Consider the following 21,769-nt stretch of genomic DNA (forward strand, 5'->3'; position numbering starts at 1 on the left):
CAGAGGCAGAAATACTCAAACCTTTCCCTGCAGCTATTTTGCACGGTATCTTTAAAACATTCTGAAAGCTTGTCACAGTCTATTGATGCTGAGTTGATCCACCTACTCTGCGCTGGACTGTTAAAAACTGAATAGCAACTAAAAATACAGTGGGACTAGGAAAAGCAGTCTGACATCGATTGGCCGCTTTTCCAAATTATGGCTCCCTATGCAATAAACGCAGCCCTTTAAAGGCATCCTCTAACAGATAAAATATTAATTAGTTGAGTAGCACTTAGATGCCATTATGCAAGGAAAGAGAATGAGATTTTGAGAGAATGAAGAACCTGCAACCTGCTTTACACTCTGAATGTCCAGAATTCATTGCATGGTTCCCAATAACCAGTGAGAAAACACAAGAATGAATCCTAGGTGTTAGATATTGGTCATGGGTCATAGAAATGGCAGACTGTTGTATGGCAGAAACTTTAAAGTTTTTTTTAAGAATTAGAGGGAGTAAATAATGTTACAATCCATGTCACACTGAAAGAAAAGGTGCTGCTTTTCCACGAGAAGTACTTAACTGTTTAAGGGAAGAACTTGCTTGGACTGAATTACTGAGATCTACTATGTAGCTGCCATTGCTATGGGTCAGCTCTAGGATCTGAAAATCTTCAAGGAAATAGTGGGACAATGGATCCTCTCTGCTCTAATCCTGTTATTGACTGAAGAGAGAAACGGGATAAATATAGTAACCTCAATTTCTCATGTTCCACTTTTCCTGGGATTTTAGCAACATGGTGTTGAACTGCTGCTAGAATAAGGACTAATTAGCCACCAATGTTGCTTTGTCTTTGTCACAGCGTGGATGTGTTTTGAATACAACTGACAGAAGGATATCGACAGCTATATGTCAGTCAATACTGTATCACTGAAAACACTACAGTGATACGTGCTAGAAGTTGTAGAAACCCAAACTCATAATTAAGATTTGATGGCAGCTACACCTCAAATAATAATGACCTTAGCACTACACCAACTATTCCCATTTTCAACATCCAGATGTGAACACTGACCACCAAGCTCCGGCCCAAAGACTTTCAAGAATGCTTAAGTCTGGATTTCTCTCTTACAGTTCAGTTACATACATAATTGTGTTTTCTTTGGGAAGTGAAATACACTGCATTACATGATGATTTCTTTTTGACATAAAACGTTCCTTCTGCTTATATGTCTTGAAAAAATGTATCAACAATGCAACAGGCTGAGGCTACTTGCAAGAAATACTTCCATAAGGTGAGCTTACTCTAATAAGAATTTCACAAGCAGGTCAGAATAGTGATAGAGAGAATGAGAGAAAAGAGCTGAATACCTCTGTAAAAACTTCATTCAGTGTGAATGGTTCAGGACACAGATTGCCTCACAGCCAGCACCAGGAACAAGTTCCCCCAGTGTGGTTCTTAAGATTGTTTTAAAAATAGTAAACGCTCTTACTGAAAGCACTGCAAGAAGGATGTACCAGTATTCAACATTAGTTTCTACTTTATCCTCAATGAGTAGTTATACCACACAAAACATAACTGATGATAAAGAAAAAGCTTTCAGTAGCTCATTTTTTTTTCCCCAAAGCCCTGAACAAATCACACAGCAAAATCCTGAACTGACACTTCAGAGATGCTTTTTCTTTCCTGACACCAGTACTTTTAATACAATATTAAACTAAAATTATTAACTGGAGACATTCAATAGCATCAAATACCTTAATAAGGCAAACCTAACTTCTCCTGCCATCATCCTGTTAATACGATGCTAAGGTAGGAATCAGAAACAAAATTCTCAAGAAGCTGAAAATGTAATAGCTTATGTCTGAATGCTTATTCTGCAGAGGTTGCTGGAGGCAGATGAAACACATTTGTCCTTAACTGCATCTTCAAATATAAAAGACTGTATGAAACTGATACTAAAAGTACTGTAATTATATCTTGAGGATGGACAAGCGAGAATAAACATAATGATGGAAAAGATATCTTTAATGGGAACACTAACAGCAGTCCTCAAAAGAATGGACAGATATTGTTCTCTTTTCTGTTTGTTTCTCAGTAAATATGATATCTGCGTATATACATCCATATTTCTCAAGATCTGGCACTACTGTTGTATCTCTATCTCGCTGACCTCTCACAAGCATTCCTGTCTTTGTTGTTTTGTATCCAGCATTCCGTGTTATTCACTCACTTGCTGAAGCTGTGCTTGACACCGCAGGGTACAAAATAACACAGAAAACATTATCTCTGGAACAAGAAAAGATTGCCTGATGCTGTGAATACGTCTATGAACAGCAAAATCAGCTTTGCCCTTTGAAAAGTTAGATCAGCAGCTTGATTGATTGCCCTCCCTACCTTTTTGTAGTCTTTTAAGAGTTCAAGAATTGGCCAGAAAATCAGTATAGCTCATGTAGAAGCCTCTCCAAAAGGAGAAAGAAATGTGATTTCAGTTTTGAAAACTATTCACCGAGATCTGCTGGGTGCATCTTTGAAGTAGCAGACAAAATGCAGGAAGCCTTGCTGAAAACACACTCATTACAGTTTTTGGGCTAGAAAGGGGAGAAGTAAGGTCATGTTCTGCATATATCCTATATAAAGGGAAAGAAAAAAGCTGCTCAAATGTTCTGTTGCTGCACTGTGGCATATTTCAATCATTCATAGGAAGCTCTCAGCAAAGAATGCTAACAGGAAACTTCTTCCTGGTGAATAATCTTGTCTCCTGGTCAAAAAAATATCCCTACTTGCCCTGTGTAAATCCCGTAAATGGAAATGAACTCAGTTTCTGAAGTCTTTAAAAGTCAAACCATTCTCACTGTATGCAAATCTCTACATAGCTGATTATATGTATCTGGAAGGAAATAGTCTATTGCCCCTGGCTACAAAAAAGTAAGAGGATACACATGGTAGTTCTGGATATTTTAGTGCTACGTAAATTGCTCAGGAAGTTCTCTCAGGCCTAATAGACAAAAGTAGCAAAGTACAGGTAAGTTACCAGGAAAGGACTTTAGGAAGTAACAAATCAGAAAAGAAAATATGCTGAGCTCTCAAATAAGAGCTGTTATTTGCAGAGCGTGTAGTTTGGGGACTACCATCCAGAGATATCATTCACAAGTTTTGGAGGTGAGGTAAAAGATGACATTTACAAAAATAACAATAGCAAGTGTAGTTGGAAATTACTGAAAGCATCACCCTTCCAAGGAACAAATTCCTAGCTGATTATTCATAGGGCACCTGAACCTTTGCTGAAGCACAGTGATGCTGGACTGCAATACCACCTAACTCATTTGTTCATTTTGGGCTGTAATGCAACGTGGTATGATGTGACACAGGTGAACACGATTCTCTAAATATCACAAACCTGACCTACAAGTCTATGCAGCACTACGTTATACACATCTGTGATCATAAATGGATCAGGAGCATCAGCTAAAGCTACAGCTGTGAAGTTAGTTTGCAGTAGTGAAATATATCTTCGTTACTATAATAATATGAGTCTCTCTGCTGTAAACTCTTTCTGAAGTGGATACTTTCTTTGGAGGAATTAGGTGTGAAAGTCCATACAAAGATTTTAAAAGAATAACAATATTAAATACCACCTTGAAACCTAACTAAAAAGTACTGTTTTCAAGTCAAAGTACAAAAATGTCAGTCTATTAGTGGAACATCCCCCTCTCACACTGAGTCTCCCTATACTTGCATGACAAATTTAAATGCAAACTGTGTGCCAAGAACAGAAATCATTGAGAATATCTGAGATTAATTTATGCAATATCTGTGACTGTTCTGTTTTGCTGAAGAAATGCATGGGAGGAACCCATCCTATGATACTCCAAATGAAATCTTGACATCACATTCCTAAGGACTGCATCAATGACATGGTTACTAAGAAATCAGGTGTAAAGACAACAGAAGGACTGATGATGATGAACCCGAATTCATATGTATATGGAAACAGTCATTGTCCCTGTCTTTTCTGGTCATGTTATCATAAATATTACCAGTACATTTTTGTATCATCCACCATGAAAGGTGCTCATGACCCATATGCGCTATTCATTTTCCAAATAAAGTGAAAAAAATGTGCTCTTCACTCTACAGAGCATGCAAACGAAATCTCTCGTCTTTGTCAGAGCTTTTTAAACCTTGATAAGTTATAAAGTGGTATAGATAAATTTTAAGTCAGAACTGCATTGAAGTCTAATATATCTAACTCCCAAATTGCTCTTTGTCAGATCCAATGGCTTTCCACCGTCTCCTCCCACACGCTTTCCATCTCTTCTGAAAATTGCTTCATCTTTGAATCATTACCATTATAATTACTAGAAGAATCAGGAGAAGAAAAAATCTTTGACACAAAGAGTATTACCATGGGACAAAAATATCCTGCTGTAACCAAAGATAATGCTCCATTATTAATTTCTCTATCAATTATTGACTTCGTGATAAGGTAAAAGTCTAAATGCTTCCACCCTGTATGTGGTATTCTGTGCCTCCAAAAAAATGTAAACGTGTCCAAAAGCTAGAAAGTGCATGGCTATTCCAAAACTCCTGAGGAAACATTTCTTTGCCTTCATAAAACAGAGAGGTGATGCTATCCATCCAATATTCAGTTTGGTGAGTCTTGGTACTCCAAAGGCAGGGGGTTTTAAGTTTTGCCCACTTGGGGTTAATTTTCTCCTTGTTTGGGAGTTTTAGAACGTCTCACGGCATAACTTGTCAGCCTAGTATTCTGCAAATAGCCACCTTGGCTGGATAAATGATTGAAATCTACTTTTACAAGTTCTTAGAGGGGATGAAAGTACAAATTTTAACTTGGACCATTATAAAATAAGATATTTAAAAGGAATGCTTCCTTTTAAGCTCCAACAGTCCACTTCATACTATCATTTAAAATCACACTGGAAGGGATCTCATATAGTTCAATGATTTTCTGGTTGGCTTTCTGCCCCATAGCAGGATGAATTATCTCCATGCTATTTTTGATAGACATTTGTCTAAATTGTTGCTAAAAGCTCCACTGAAGCAATTCCACAACTTGCTTAGTTTTTCATTTTCTGTAACAATATTTTCCTATTACCGAATACAAATCTCCCAATTTGTAACTTAAACTTCTTATCAATCACCCCAGAGCCTTCTTTTTCTTTTCCCTGCACTTTTCCATGAATCTGAAGGTTTTATGTTACTTTTCACCATGTAGTTTAGAGGATCTCAGTTCCTTCAAATCCTTCTTTATTCAAGGCCCTGTAATCTACAAGATAAGGTACAGTGCTAATAGAGATCTCTGAATTCTTTATTGGCCAAGGAACAATTTCTGCCATTGACACTGTCAGTGTAGAGGCCAAGAACTCAGTGAGAGAAAGAGACTGGCAGATCTTCACCTCTACAGTTAGATCCTGAAAAACAGTACCAAGGCAAGGAGACAAAGTCTGCAGAGATGCACACATTACCAGTGCTAGTTTAGTCTAGCCTTGTGTTTTGCCTTTAGGTAGGCACTGGAAGCTCAGCTTCTAGGGCTGACAGAGGGGTCACAGCTTGTTTGCATTGAAAATAGAAAAACAGAAAAGATAAGAATTATCTTGATTTTAACTTGCAGCAGAATATCTTTACTATCAAGTATCCTTTACTCCAATCTTCCCTCGACTTCCTGTCTGAAAGCAGGAATGCTTACTTTACACCTACTGCAAGATGTGAGGAGGAGAGAAAGAGGCTTTGGGAATATGGCAGGCTGCCCTGACAAAATCCCCTGTATTGACTTCCAATGAGAGAGCTCACCTTTTAAGATAAAATGTGTTTGCAGTCTTTTAAATTTTACTTATAAATATTCAGGATGAAATCCTGGTTTCTCTGGTCTCACAGTAAGATTTTTACGAATCACTTAATAGCAGATGTATTTCATGCTGCAGGGATATGAATTACAGATAAAATTACACTTTAAAAATGATATTGTTGTCTGCGTCTCAAGATCTCCTTACGTATCACATTGTTCTCAGTCTACGGTTCTGGCAGTTTACATAAAGAACACCCTCACAGTAGAGTAAAAACAATAGTTTTACACATTCAAGTATTATTTTCAGTGAAAGTAACAGAACGGTTTCATAACAGCATGCTTCAGCAACACACAGATGCTTCAAGGAAAAGATAAATCTTTCATCTTAAAATTCTGGCATGAAATTGGTTCAAGATTTAGCAACTGCTGTATCTTAGGCTTTTGCTTTGTTAGTGGTTTTCCAATAATCTCTTCCTCATCTAGATTACCTCTATTATTTAGTTATAACTTCCTCCATAATTGCAATCACTGAATAGTAATCACTTAATAAAGATATCCTGACAGGTCTATTTTTGCACTTGGAAAAGATTCATTTTCTTTATCATCACTCCAGTAAGCAATTTTTCTTCCTAACTGAAGTAGCCAAGTGAAATGAAGTGTCTGGAGCACAGTTCTGCTCTGCTCCAGCCAGCACTTCAGTAAGACCAGGCACCAATCCTTTCTTTCATTTTTAAATTATTTGGATATGGATTCTTCAAACTCTGTGTGACATGGAATTTGTGCTGACTGGTTTCTATATATAACTCCATTGATACACAAAGGTGAAGGCTGCCTTGCACAGCTTGTTACCAGTGAGCTGACACTGCAGACATTTTTTTCCTATAATGCAGCTAATGCAGAGACAAACCACATTCTTGTTTAAAGCTCATGAGAAGGAATATGAGCTTAGATACTCAATGCTGAAAAGCCAAAGCGTACACATATAGTGGACTGTTTTGAAAAGACTGACTGTATATTAGATAGAACAAAATAACCTGACAAACTTGGATACCTGCAGGTTGCAATAATGATTTCTCTTCCACTGTGATGGGGATATAGAATGAGAAACTGCTGAAGAAACACAAAGAAAATAAAAGAAAGTTTGGTTTACACATAGAAACCTCTTTTTCCTCACAAAGTAGACTGATTTATCCTGAGTGGACTTGGCTTAAGCCACTAAAATCAAAGTGGGCTTTTCTCCTGACTTGAAAGGATTTCAGACTGGGTCTAGCAATATGTGAACATTCAAACCAAATAAATTCTCCTGTCAGTTTTCTGCTTGAAGACTGTGTAGGGAGTGCGTATCGTGAAGTTCCTAGAGAGACTGAACACAGCTATTAAAGAACTGAAGCTGTGCAGAGGGAAGGGAAAGAATTCAGCCTTTGCTCATATGCCTTCTGCACCTGGCCTGGCCTTGCTTCCTCTTTGGACAGACAGACTTGTGGGGTTTCCAAGGTACCTTCCAGACAGGACTAAGGGAATGGCTCTGAATTAAAAAACCATTAATTAACATTCCTGAATATAATTGTTTAAGGCAGACATTCCCTAGCTAGTAATTCTGATCTCAACATTTCAATTGAAAGCTTAACCCATAAAGGGAGCGCACTAAGTTAGAACGAGTTCCTGTAAAATTTAAGTATGTTTTAGCTATTCACGCAAACGTTTAAAGTACACAGAGCAATTCATTCTTGGCTCCCAGGACCAATCTATTCTCCAAGGACCAATTGTCCAGTGGTAACTCCTAGTGTTTTCTTTACAATCACTGACAAAGCTTAGTTTTATCACCCTTACCTTCCGTGCTCTCTCCTTTTGAGCCCCCTAAAACGAGCCTCTGTGTTAAAAGCAAAGCAGAGAAAACAAACTGATGGGATAAAGCTGTGATGCTTTCCTCAGCTGACTTCCATTTCTGGCATCACGCTTTGTTGCTTTTGTCAATGGTCTGACAGTCAGGGAATGTCTCATTAATACAGCCTCCTCACAACAACATCTATCTGTCCACATGTAGCACACAGCTTACGACTGCACAAATTTAAATGTATGATAAATGGAAGGGCAAACCTAATTTTATTTTATTTTTTTTGCCCAAAGTCTAATCTTTACTGCAGGCAGACCCACGTTAAATTTAAAAGAAACTTTTCTGATACATACCAAACAAAAAGAGCTTACACTTACTTACTTTAACCACTTCACCAGTGTTGGCCTTCCTCTCAAAAGAAAAGTAATAGGGAAAATATTTATTTCACAGCTTTGAAAATTAAACGAAAAATCTCACTTCAGGATTCACTTGTCCAGCTTGTAATTTTTCAAATTCTTTTACGATATCACTACAAGGCATCTTTTTGTGTGCACAGTAATGAAGACTTGAAATACACTAATTATCTCTGAACAGGCATGATTCTAAAAAATTATTGAAAAAAAAAAAAGGGCAAAGAAGCAACTTTTAGAATAAGCAATAATTACACAATTTAATGCAAAAATATTTATAAAGTAGGCATTTTGTACTCAATATTACAACAAAACGCCTGGATTAATCTAGCAGAGAGATGTTGACATGATGGAAGTCAGGAAGCAGTTGTGAATAAACGCTCTGCATCTTTGCTGGTGATAAAGTGTTCAATCACAAAAGCTTTGACTTTAATCATATTGCCGTAGTGCGGTGGAAGCATGCAGCACCACAATGTCAGAGATATGCCCTAAAAATATGATTTAGTTTTACCAATAAGCATATTCTTTTACTTTCCAACTCATGTATGCATCTGAAATGGTTTGTATATTCAAGGAGAAATCAGAGGGGAATGAAAAAGAAAAACAGCTTGAGGGATGCAATAATCTCACCATACTTTTAATTAAAGAAATAGCAATTCACTTGTAATAGGACTGTCCCATTAGGGTCCCTTTTTGCCATGAAAATCTCAATTGACCTACTCCTTTTCCCTGGTAAATTCATCCCTTCAAGAAGATCTTGCTTCTTGACTCATCAGGTTTTTTTATTTAAGGTACACCTCATCGCTCTCTATAATTTTTTTTGAGAAAAATACACTTGCCTGAAACTCACACAGTTCCAGTTCATATTTGGAAACTCTTACTCCATATAATTTTGCTTATAGTTCTCAAACAAGATTTGACCACTTAGATCTTCCAATTTTCAACTACAATACAGGGAAAATAACATTTTTTTTCCTTCCCCCTCCCACCCCTCCAGTAATTTGATAATATTGTCCAAATACCCCGCCTGACTGCTCATAGGGACAAAATAAAGAACATCATTTAGGAACAATTAATTGCTCTTCAAAATAAGATTTCAAGTGCTGTAATTGAAGGGATAGCACATCATTACTTTGTGTAAGTATAACCTTTTTGAACTTCCCAGGCTGACACATCACAGCTGAGATGCAATCGTGTTAGTCACAGCACTCTGCATGATGCCAACACTGCGCTGAGCAACACACTATTAGGAAAGGGTACAGCAGCATGCTGCACTACTTGTCAGGCCCTCCCATGCTGTGATTGTCTATATGCAAACACCATGCCCACTGTCACAGCACAACACAGGGAAATGCTAGGGAGCTATTTCTGTAGCACCAGGAGCACTTATTCCTCCACCACTTGACCCCTGCTCTGTGTGGAGATGGTGGTGGTGTGTTTCAGATGTGATGTATAATAGCAGGAAAGCACTGATGCATCAGACCAGGAAATTAAAAAAGATGCCATTCACACAAAGGAATGTTTAGTTAAGTTTGAAAAGCTTGGCTCAAAGGACACCATGATGGACCATTTGTTACATCTTTACTTACTAATGTTCGTTTGCTGTGGATTTTTTTCCCCCCAAACCAGCTTGTTATTTATTTTCAATGCTTCTAAGAGCTCATCTGCATTTCGCCCAACACATTTGGAGCCCAAGATAATATTGGAAAGCGTTAGGGTCCTTAAAGGAACAGCCTATCACAGTACACCACAGTAACTATGTCTCTACGATTTATGAAAAGAAAGCAATATGTGCCTGTTTCGGTGCCTGTCGTTTGCCTACCAATGGTGCAGTGCTCCCCATTCCAGCCCTCTCTGCATTCACATTTCCCATCTTTACAAGTTCCGTGCTCTGTACAACGGGGATGACACACACGCTGGTCACACGCCACTCCTGTCCACCCTTCTTCACAGCGACATGCTCCGCCAATGCACACCCCATGGGTGCCACAGTCTACAGAGCACACTTCTAGGAGAAAAAAAGAATACAGGTTATAGCTGGCTTATGTCAGAGGCAACCTAAGTCAGCAGTTGAGCAGAACAGGCACCCTTTTGCTGAAAGCAGGCCTCTTCTCGTGGGGATCAAAACCAGCGTTAAGCATTGAACTTTGTGAAGTTCAGAAAATGATTACAAAAATGTGCTGCTGTATTCTGGACAGATCACGGTCGAGCTGTGTCCTCCATTCCAATGCAGAGAATTTCCTCAATGCCTTTCAGTATGGCAGAAGGGGGAACATGGATCTGCTTTACTCAAACCTGAACCTGCGCTGATTTTAACACATTTGTTTATTAAGAACGAGACTGAAACTCACCTAAAACACATTCAGCAGAGAATGGTCACAATTCAGGGTCACAGAGACTCTCGGAGTGACTGGAAAACATACTTGCAAGTCACAGGTTTGGAATCCTATTGCTTATAATGGTGGGACACACAGTACCTTGCTCCTAAATTCTCTTGCTCTCTGCCAGCAGTCACAGAAAAGCAGAGGGTCTTTTGCCTCACGCATCATCAAAGAAATTGACAGTTTAAATTCTCATTCATGAATTTTGCTGGCTGCTGCTAATGCATGAAGCAGAAAAAACATATCTCAATCCTCATTTCACTGGTGGGGTATTCTGAGTCATTAATTTTAAGAAATAACTGAATAAATGTGAAAGCTGTAAATATTACTTTGAGAGACAATTGCACCTCAAGAATCAGCTCACAATATAAATGCAAAACTCCAAGTATTTTTTGCCACAAATAGAACATTTGCTGTCACGTCAAAGCTGTTCTTTTTTTCCCCTTAGCTATTTCTGTTAGAATAAACACTTTTACAATATTCAGTCAACTGAAGCATTGAAGAGGATGAATTTTTCAGCTTACATTTCTGTTCTTGCTTTTTAGAGTGCCTTTTGCCCTAAAACTAATTGCTTAAATATTCAGTGTACAACTGAAAATTGAAAAATACCCCATATTTAGGAGATCTTGCTGTTGCGTGATATTTTTCGTAAGTGGGTAGCATTGTGATGTGCCATAAAACAAGTACCAAAAATAGAGTATTTTCAAATATTATGGACATATCTGTGAATCTCTGCAATGGAAGTTTTCAGTCAAAGTGAGGAAAGAGATATGAAGCAGTTAAGTAACTTTCTCAGTTCAGAAGGAAGTCAGTATCTGAAGGAAATATGGGCTCCTAACCTACACCCCCACCCCGAGCTGTCAGTCCCAAATTAGGGATGTCACAAAAAATAATCTAAAATGTATGCATGCTTCTTTCCAACACAGTCCAGAACAGGACCAAGCCTGTTCCTAAGAACAGTTCCTATTTGCATTTCAAATTCGCCTCCAATATTAACATTTTTCCAGAATAGGAGCACTGATGCAAAATTGCAGGAAATAGTTTTCTTACCAACGGAGCAGTCAGGACCCATCCAGCTGGGATCACAGCTACACAGGCCGGTGTCAGACAGGTATGTGCCGTGCCCACTGCACTGGTCTGGACACTGGGCTCTGGGAAGCTCACAGTTTATTCCACCCCAGCCTGGGCTGCAGAGACATTCTCCGTTCACACAGACTCCGTGATTGGAGCATGTTGGATCTAAGCAATCAACTAAATAAGAAAACAAAAAGAATGCACACAAAGGTCAGTTCCCACAATACAATGTATGGAAAAAAAGTAGATGGACACTTTTAAGATCTTAACAGAGCGGCAAAATAAAACAAATCAATATGATTCTTCATGTCCTATAAGTACCTGGTCTGAGAACAGAGAAGTGTGAAGTAACCTGTGCTTTGCATTAGGTCTATCTGAAAAAGGGAGTGGCTGAAAAACAAACTCTTAGTGCATGAAATCCGTGGTAAAAAAGCACAAAGGCTCAAAAATAAAAGCTGCATACACACAGTGAGATTCCATACATAAGCCTTAAATGGGGACTTTACTTCTTAAATGCACTCTAGTTCTAATGAGTTAAACAGTATTCTGAATAATAACTTAAAAAAAAACAAAACCAACAACCAACAAATGAAATGCAGTATCTTCATCAGTACTACTATTACTGCCATTCAAATGCTGGACGCCTGTGAGAATGATACTGTGATATTTCAGTTGGGTACCCAGAAGTCAAATTATCTGTGGCTTTCAGATTCCTACTCCACTATGGCAGTGAGACTGACAAGACCCAGTTACTTCAACCTACGTTCTAACCAGCAGACAATTCTTTAGTAAATAAAGAAACACAGATGTAGATACAGATTTTGTCTCTTCACCATCCAGAAACAGCAGAAGAAAGTAAAAAAACAGTTATGATGGAAAGGCATCCATAAAATGTCTTTTGCCATTTTAGCCCTGATAAATAAACGAAATGTTACGACCTTTCTTTCAAATAAACTCTATCAGTAACATTATGGTTTTCCAAATTTCCATCTCATATCATGAATTTGTGTAAGTGTGCTATGCTTTCCTGCAAACAGCAGCGTGAGGTTTTACCAGCTGCCTCTTGCTGGGGAATTGAGGGCCAAGGTCAAACTTATGCCCTAAATAAAATGAATTCACCTCATGACTAGTATATATCAGCTCACAGGAGAAGAATCAAGAATGATTGGCATTCTCTTTTGCAGCTCTAGGAAGATCTCAGTTTATAATGAAAGTGATTTATCTCTCATCTTTTCCAAATTGATCCTTCTAAATTAAGGCAGAGACATTTTCACTTTAACTTCTGTGAACAATACTTGATCTCTTAAATCTCAACTTTTCTATAAACAGACGTCAAATTATTTTATGAAGTTACAGAACATTTAAAGTAAGTATACAGATTAGATACAACTCAGGATTGAAGCAGGCACGTTTAGATATACAATAATGTGAGTTATCAGAATAACTCACGTTAGATTTTAATTCAGATTACAGTAGCACAGAAATTACTGTAACGTTTCTTACAAGATTTTCACAGTAACAATGACCCCAGTGTGGGGGGTTCTGCTAAGATTTAGAGTTCAGTTAATGGGATCTGAAAATATTATTGTGCAATTTAGTGTAAACATAAGCAATGACTGTTCAGGAAAAAAACTGCCAAAGAAAAATGACAAATTACTAATTGTTCTAAAACTATCCAGAATGCCTTCCCCGCACTGTTAGTGTGCCTTGGTGCTGAACAAAACCAGAAGCTGCAAAGAATATGCCTTTCATGACACTTCTGTTGAACCAGACAGGCAAAAGAATCTTATCCAATAAATAAAGAAACAGAAGAAAAAATTAGGTCAATTTATCTTAAGGGTGAAGGTCATGTCTTCCCGTAAATGTATTATTATTTTTTAAAGGTAATATTTTCATGTGAAATTTAAATGGATAATGTGCAGCTTTCTGTTGTGTGTTGCAGCACAGCTGGGAACCTGAGGAAATACTGAGGAGTACCAATGTATGCCCCCTTTTAGAAATGTACCTCCTTCCTTCTCAATTGCTAATGAAAGCAATGTGGAACAAAAACTTATCCTTCTACATAAATGCACTATCTTTCCTCTTTGCAAAATTGCTGTATGCTTTCAGCTGAGCTTTATTAACACAGAATGAGCCTACCAATTCCCCCAAATCCCAGCCCACCATTTTACAGAATAACAACTCACGTGAACCCTGCCAAAACGAGCGTAGCTTGATTACCTGCAATAGGACTGCACTGGCTAATTCTGCACAGGCTCTGTCCCCAGCTCTTTAGAAGAGTTTACAATGGACTTAATAAGGAGTTATAAATGGAGATTCTTTGGTGTTTAAACAAAGGACAACACGCTTTAGCAAGCCACTCTGTTAGACTTGGAATTCGTAGTCTCTTGGCAGCTCAGATCATTAGAGCTCATTTAGTATTGGGCCCTCTGTAGATTTGATAAAAAGGGTACTGAAAGCAATTTATATCCCTAAGGACAAAAAAGGAGGTCAAGGAGTTTTATGAACAATATGTACCATAAACCCCCAAAGAGCCATGAATTACATTTATGAAGTTAAATGTCATTGAAAAATGACTCGACCATGAAAGTGACAAGAAAAACACCGTTAACCTAATTTGTCAATTTGACTTGTCTCCCCACATACCAGATTGAATGAAACCTGGCAAACATGCCCCTTCGTTTTGTGTGCAAATTTGTTAATAGAACAACAGTGTTTATACTGCAAAAATTGTGCATCAAAAATATTGATTTTAGTGCCACTTTCATTTCAGGTAAATTGTTTGAACAGTGAGACCATGATGAATATCAGAAATAAAAAGTGAACTGGAAGAAGAAATGCTGACCCATTTGTTCTAATTCAGTTTCCTCGCTGGAAAATGGAGGATGAACCAACCTTTGCTATTCTTTCTGAAAACTCAAATCAGTAGAGATTTCATATTACAAGATATATTTATCTTGTATACAGATATATTTATTTGTATTGTTCTACCTTTAATTCAAACAGAAAGTTTAAATGTGAGCAGATGATTACTTGCAACTGGAGAGACTTCATATCAGATCCTTTTCCCAGACCTCATGTATTAATAGGAGAAATATGTAAGGAAGTAATGGAATTTTACAGAAGAAATGTTGGTTGGTTCTTTATGTATTTGTAAATTAATTTATTGAGTTATTTATTGCTCAATGATGTATGCAAAAGGTTATTCTAACCTTTTCTATCATGTTATCGGCACTTCCAAGTTTGCAGTTAATACCTCTTTGCCTTTGTAATCCATTTATCTGTTAGAATCCTTATCCTTTGAAGCACTGGTGATTAAATAATCTATATCCTTTCCCCTCACATATTAATGTATCTCCCAACACTGTTGACTGAAAATTTTGGAGCGTTTCCAGCTCTGAAAGGTGTTTACATTAACTCCTTTGCAGCTATACACGCACAAGCTTGTTCTATAAACTTATCTGGAATTGCTGATGTTTTGGTTTACCCACTTCAAACGTTCGCAGTAGGATAAGCTGAATTAAGCACTAGAAAAACCTACTTCTCTTACAGGAGCGTTAGGGGATTCGAGATGTCTAGCCCAAATACAGAACAAGCATTCTACACAATTGAAAGTAAAGAGAGCATCTGGAAATTATAATATAAATGGATGAGGAACTGCTTACAAGGTAAAATTTATGGAATTAAATGAAAGAAAGATCAATTTAGGCCATCTACCATAGTCTCTCTAATAATATTAACTCTAATATAACAATGAGGAACATGATGAAATTCGTATAACTTAATTAGACTGAGCAAACAATTGCAGTTTGTGCCAGAGAGGTTTTGCATTCCTGGGGGATAGACTGGATGTTGCAGAGTGTGCTACATGGTCTTTTCCATGTCCAGTGCCCATGAGAACACTGCTTACAGCAGGGTATTACAGACCATCTTTGAATTTTTCCCAGAACTGTACACTCCGAGTGAACTGCAAACTGTCAAATCTACCATTCAAAAAGGACATTACAGAATTTTCTGGATGTTGCATAAACTGTAAAAAAAAGAAATGGAAAATCTACTGATTCCAGTTGAGTTCTGAATTAGAGCTACAGTGTTGTGAAAAATTCCTGGAAAGAGATGACAAGAATGAAGAAATTATTGCAGTTTTGGCAGTGCCACCAGTGAGAATCACAGCTTATTTTTGCTCCTAGCAAAATAACTTCGCACAGACTAATGCACAGTCTTGTCCCAAAGCTGATGACTGCAGTCCATATCCAAAGAAGTCCCTTAGTGGTTTAGGTCCCTATAGTTTTCTTCCTTCCTTCCTTCTCTTTCCTTCCTTCCTTCGTTCCTCCCTTTCTCCCTCCCTCCCTCCCTTCCTTTTTACTTTAATGGGAGAAATAGGTGTTTGGTAAGATAAACATTGATGCATATGTAGCGTACAGGGCTGCATGCCACTCAGAATACTCCTTAGAGGCCCTTCAGTCCTAAACCCATGCAGCTCCAGTTCTGTCACCTTTGTCTTCAAACTGCTCCTCCTTTTGGAGGATTAATAAACTCTGAGAAGTCATAAAATTGCTTGAAATATTACTCTCTGAGGACATGCCAAGGTATGCAGAACTGTCGATCTAGCAGTCCTCTGGAGAGTTAAATTCCTTTCTAAAACTATAGCAATGCATTTTAAAAAGAACAGGAGTCTGACTGACACAGTGCATTCTAACGGCACCACTGTGAACAAAACCAACACCAAGCTCAATCTATGACCACATTTTCAATGGGTCATTTTGTTACATTTGCTCACCCTGCATACACAAAGAACTGGACACTTCCAACACGAAAAGCTTTTCTGCACTTCAAAAGTAGTTGCTGTTTTCATGTGCCAGCTACCTTTCTTTACTCCCATGAGACTGCAGTTAATAGGAGTAATTTGTGCTGGGTGATGTCTGTATGCAACATGGACACCCAAGTCTTTCCAATCTGTCACATCAACTTCTGTTTTAAAAGCGATTTATCTCTTTGCTTTGTGTGGAGCTGCAGTTACACAATTTTCCCTACTACTACTCACTTTTACTCTGCATTTCAAATCTAAATTGTTCAATAAATATAATCCATAAGAAAAGATTTATCTTCTGTCTTCAGAAAAGGAATTATTCAGGTTTACTTGTGGCAGACATTCTTAGCACCACATAACAGTGTATATAAAAATCAGAACTTTAATTTAAGCTTTCATGGATCCGTACAATCGTGATGGACTACGTTCTTACCTTTCTTTCGCAATATCTGCTACAGCAGTTTTACATTTAGAATGTTATTGTCCTTTCCTTTCTTTTCTAAGAGCTCCAAAACCAGAAAAAAAATCTCACAATGCAGAAAGAAAATGTGCCCAGCATTACCTTCTTCACAGTTTTCTCCTTTATAGCCAACAGAACAGACACAGTTCCCTTCGATGCAGGAACCATGACCTCCACACGAGGGATCAATACACTGGCTGATGGGTACATCACATTCTGGACCTTTCCAGCCACTGTAGCATAAGCAGGTTCCTTTAGAGTACTGACCATTGCCACTGCACAGAACTGGGCAGGCAGCTGGAAAATTGAACAGAAGAAAAAACAGCACATGAGGTCAGAAAAGTATTCCTGTAAAAGTGCATTAAAATCCACTACTAAATAGTTATACACAAGTATCTTAATTAGCTGGAAAAATTAAGCCAGTTTGTACTATTTCAGCTCTTTGCAAAGAAACTATTTGAGTACTTTTTAACAAAGCATGCATATGTTGGGCATTCTGCGAGTACAGCTACTATTCTTTACAATCTACCCATGATGGCTGGGATAACTAATGAGGCAATGTGAAGAGACCTGATTCTGACATTATTCCGCCTGGTTCCATTAGGTAACGTCCAGTTTTCACAGTCAGCAGAACACAATCCCCCAAACACGTCAGTATACAGCATCTTTCTTCTTTCACAACATTTTTTAATTTAGTGTTCCAAAATTTCTATGACCCTATGACTTCTTTTTCCCTCATAAGGATCTTGAACACAGAAGTAACACAAGCTTTCATTTTTATCTACAACAAACTCATGCTGCCACCAATATAACTGCCTAATCTTTACCCGTATCCCAGAGTGAACGTTTCTTCCCTGGGTGTATTGGCAAGAAATAACCATTAACTCCTACCCCTTCCTGTTGTATTAAAGGAATAAGAATTTCTGAGCAAATATTAAGGACTCATTACGCAAATGAACTGCAACCTAGAAATAATAAAGGTGGTTTTGGATACCAAATGTTGGACATATGCAGAACAATGGAAAGAAGTAATAGTTTATTAAAACACATAAAAGTTACACTAAGGCATTTTTACAAATCTATATGCCTATGACTGTCATACAAACACGGCAGACTGTGAACTTACATGCCTGCCAAACACAACATATGGTCCCCAGCCAGAGAAATGGAAAAAATAACAAAGAAGTAAAAGAAAATAGAACTAATGAAGTGTATCTTTGATAAGAGGTGCACTTTTACCCTCTTCTTTGATAAAGTCTATAAAGTATATCCCCATCTTTTCAACTTTCAAAGCAATCAGAAACTAATGGCTACTTCTACAGTACCAAAAATATACTCCAAAGCTACTATTAATCATTAAAAGGTCTTTCTGTCCCTCTTGCTTCTATTATCCCGTTAACCTGAATGATCAAGAAGAACCAAGTAATTGATTTACTACAAAGAAACATGTAATTGTCCTGTTATATGACTTCTCCACTGTTCAGCAACCCTTATTAATCTCAGCTGTCCACTGATCTGCTGCAAATACACATTTGAGAAGGGATTATTTTCAAGAATTTTCTTCTTTGAAGCAGAAAAAAAAAATAATTAGACAAACATAGTCACATTTTTAACCTTGGATTTCAGCTAAAATTTGGAGTGCTGCAAATCATTTCATTTAGGATTATAAGTGACACACATATATATATATACATATATATACAAGTGACATATGTCACTTCCATAGCACTTTTTAATCTATTTTTTTTCCTACAAGAAAATAACAATAAAATCAATAAGTTGAGGTTGGGTGTTTTTTTTTTTTTTGCTTTCCCTTCACTGTCTTAGTGCCATATGATTAATCCTTTGGTAGAAATAGCAACACCGTTACTCTGAGTCTTTTCAATTTTGTTTAATTTTTTTTTCCTTCACTCCAAAATCAAGTACAAATAAAATATAATTTTCAGTAGCAGTTTTCAGATTTCAAAGGTGATATTTGCTTATAAGTGCTTTACTGTGTTTTATGAAACTTCATGCTACGCTTTCTACTCCTGCTTTTTGCAGCTGGTTTCAGAATTATGCCTACTGAACGATCTGGATTAAAATGCAATGCAGACAAGCATCCATCATGTCCACACTGCACTCTGAGTCATTCTGTTTTAAAGCTTTTTTGCATGTCACTATGAAACATCCTTCCACAATATACATTCAACCATTAGCACTTTGGATACCATTCCACTTACTGTTAATTCTGTCCTCAAGCATTACATCAGGGATTCTATCTCAGCTCCTCAGCATGCACTTACTGCTCTTCACAGCCTAGAAATGCTAACTGCTGCTATGGTAGGCCATGTAGGTGAGCCATTCAGAATGGGATCACAGTAGGACCACTTCCACTGCTGTGGATCAGAAGGTGAATGATCAGAAGGCAGCTCGTCCCAAAGACCTGGAGCAATCATACTGAGTGCCAAGTCTGAGATGCCACCTTCCACACCCTGACACACTGTAGAGTCTCATCCTAACATAAAATCTCTCTGAGAAAGTCACACCGTTGAGCTACTGTATATGGTGGTTAAACTTGCAGCCCTACTGTTCAAGTTCATTACTGAATGAAGTGCTACTGCTAGATGCATGTTCTCTATATGCTTCCAAGCCATTGAAGAGACTTGATGTTATTCACGGCTGCTCAGTGTAGCTGCTCCAACTACTCTGTGACATGACTGCATGTCTTGCTTTTGTCTGTCAGTCTCAAAAACAGAAAAGATGTCTGTTCTGCAACCCTCTCCTCTGGAGTCAAAATTAAAATACAGACAATAAGCCTATTTCAGCAAATTGCCTACAAGAGGGACAAGAAATAAATAGCCATCATTAGAAATCAAACAAAGAAAACAAAAAAAAACCTCAACCACCATGCAATTTAGATGGGACCCATCTAGACCTAGCTACAGTAACGTGTCAGACATCTGCTGTAAGATTGCTTCTTTCCCTGCCTTGCACCTAAATCTAAGTAATCATTTGGCGATTATGGTCCAGTTAGACAAACATATATCTGTTTTTTGGAATATGCCTATGGGAGGGTCATTTTCATCTCCCACTTTTGATTCAGATTTGCAGGGTTCAACTTCTGGGAGACCAGAGAATGTACGGCTGGCATAGCAGAAGAAAGATTACCAGATGGTGCTGGGCTGCAGAATAAAGAGATCCAACAGTAGTTTTTTTTTTCTTCTTTTTTCAGTGTTCCCTTGCCCTGTTCTGGAGCTTTAGGAATCTAAGTGAAGCTGAAAGCCACGTTGTAGCTTTTTGTTTCTCTCTTTGTGCTTCAATCAGGTCAGAGGGTTCACAAGACTATTTAGTCCTTGGCAAAGCGTCTCCATTACTTCAAAAGCAATCTGTCTTCAGTGATCTGCAGTTGAGGGATGCACTGCCAAGATGTTAGTGACATAAGAACTAACTTTGCACAAATGAAAGAATCTGTCATTTAATCTTAGGAATTAAAATAACAGAGTTAAGATTTAAGAAAAATGTAAGCAAGAATGCAAGCAAGAGTGGGTAGTGAGAAGCTGTTTTGTCACTGCTGTAGTAAACAGCTCTTCATTAATGCTTCTACTCTGGGTTTATTAGTCGACTTCAGTGAGGAACAGAGAGAGAATCAAGCTGCTTCTGTAGAAAACAATAGCAGGCTGTCAAAGAAGAGTTCTGTTAGGCTTAATTGCTAGGTCATATTGCTGAAGAGTGAAATCCAGAGCACTCCATCATAATTTTCCATCAAGCTTGCCTCAATAAATGTCCAAAGAACTCAGGAGTCATCTGCAGTTCTGGTTTTCTAGGAGTGCTTATTTCCCCCATGTGCAGCAAACATCTCCTATTCCAGCACAGTCCTAGTTTCTCATCTAGCATGCTGGAAGAATGTGAAGGAATAAAAGGTTATAGAACAATTAAGTTCTATCTCATTTCTGCAGGCAGATTACACTGCATAAAGACAACCATCACCATCAAAAAGGGGACAGAACTGTTAGGAAGTACTGAAAAACTCCAGTCAGATAAGCACAGAGGTGAATCCTCTGAGTCAAGCTGAAACAAGGACAACAGTTACAGCCACGAATGTGGTTTTGGTGATGTGATTCTGCCTTTTACCAATACTTGAACAAAACAGCCTGGGTTCTTAACATTGCTGTCAGCTGATTTAATTACAGATAATGGATCGTATAGGCCTTTGAGTTCTGTGGGATGCACAAATTTAAGAGCATGAATTGGGCAGTGAAGACCAGCCAAAAACCTGTCTGAAAGTTCTCCCTCTCAAAGTTTTCACTGAAAATTTTGGAGTAATGATAATATTCCCTGGTGGATGAGAAAAAATGATAACAGTCCACTACACATGGACTAGAAAGGGAGATTGTTAGGGATAATGCCCAAGTTGCAGGGCACCAGAAGCCATCATTTTGTCCATGGATATTTATTAAGTATCCCAGCTGCAGTCCATGTTCACACTCCTTTCACCCACCCCTATGGTATTTACACATACGTACTCACCAGAGTTTTCTTCAAGAGCATGACAAGAACTCCGTAAAGGATATTTCAGGAGCCAAACGCTTGGAGGTAGTTGCAGAACTTAGTTTAGTTTAAATGCTGCTTGGTGAGAGGCCTTCCCCTGATACCTGAAGCTCAAAAATGGCTGTGAAGGGGCCTGGCTCGATTCCTCCTTCTGTAGAGCAAATACTATCCTAGTGCAGAGAATTCTGTATCATTAGGACCTCAGATGTCAGTTCCGTGGCAGCTTTCTTGCAGTTCCTCTCATAATACAGGCAAATTCATGTACTTGCCTTGAAAGTTATGTGACTTTCTGTGCACACAATTATGCAGACCTGAAAGATGTTACAAGTTGTACCTGAACTGCTTCCCTGCCCTGGACTAGGTCATAAGCAATGTCTTTATAATGATCACATTTTGCAAGCAGAGCAGCTCTGTAAAGCTGCAAACATGGCATAAGAAAGTTAGCTTCCTTTGTGCTATCTTCCGGCTTATTCAGAGCCC

General features: G+C 38.1%; 1 protein-coding gene across 2 annotated transcripts in view; it reads right to left on the reverse strand.

The window, feature by feature from the left end:
• TENM2 (teneurin transmembrane protein 2) overlaps nt 1-21,769 on the reverse strand; it is a 614,809-nt gene that overhangs the window by 63,322 nt on the left and 529,718 nt on the right. For both annotated transcript variants that reach the window (XM_042880629.1, XM_042880628.1), the window contains 3 exons: nt 16,862-17,056; nt 11,466-11,666; nt 9,857-10,042 (listed from right to left, as the gene is read on the reverse strand). In XM_042880629.1, the coding sequence (XP_042736563.1) occupies nt 9,857-10,042; nt 11,466-11,666; nt 16,862-17,056 (582 nt within the window). The remainder of the gene's footprint in view (nt 1-9,856; nt 10,043-11,465; nt 11,667-16,861; nt 17,057-21,769) is intronic.

This window comes from Lagopus leucura, unplaced genomic scaffold (assembly GCF_019238085.1).
Source record: "Lagopus leucura isolate 7727_CA_CO unplaced genomic scaffold, USGS_WTPT01 Super-Scaffold_100027, whole genome shotgun sequence".
Lineage (NCBI taxonomy): Eukaryota > Metazoa > Chordata > Aves > Galliformes > Phasianidae > Lagopus > Lagopus leucura.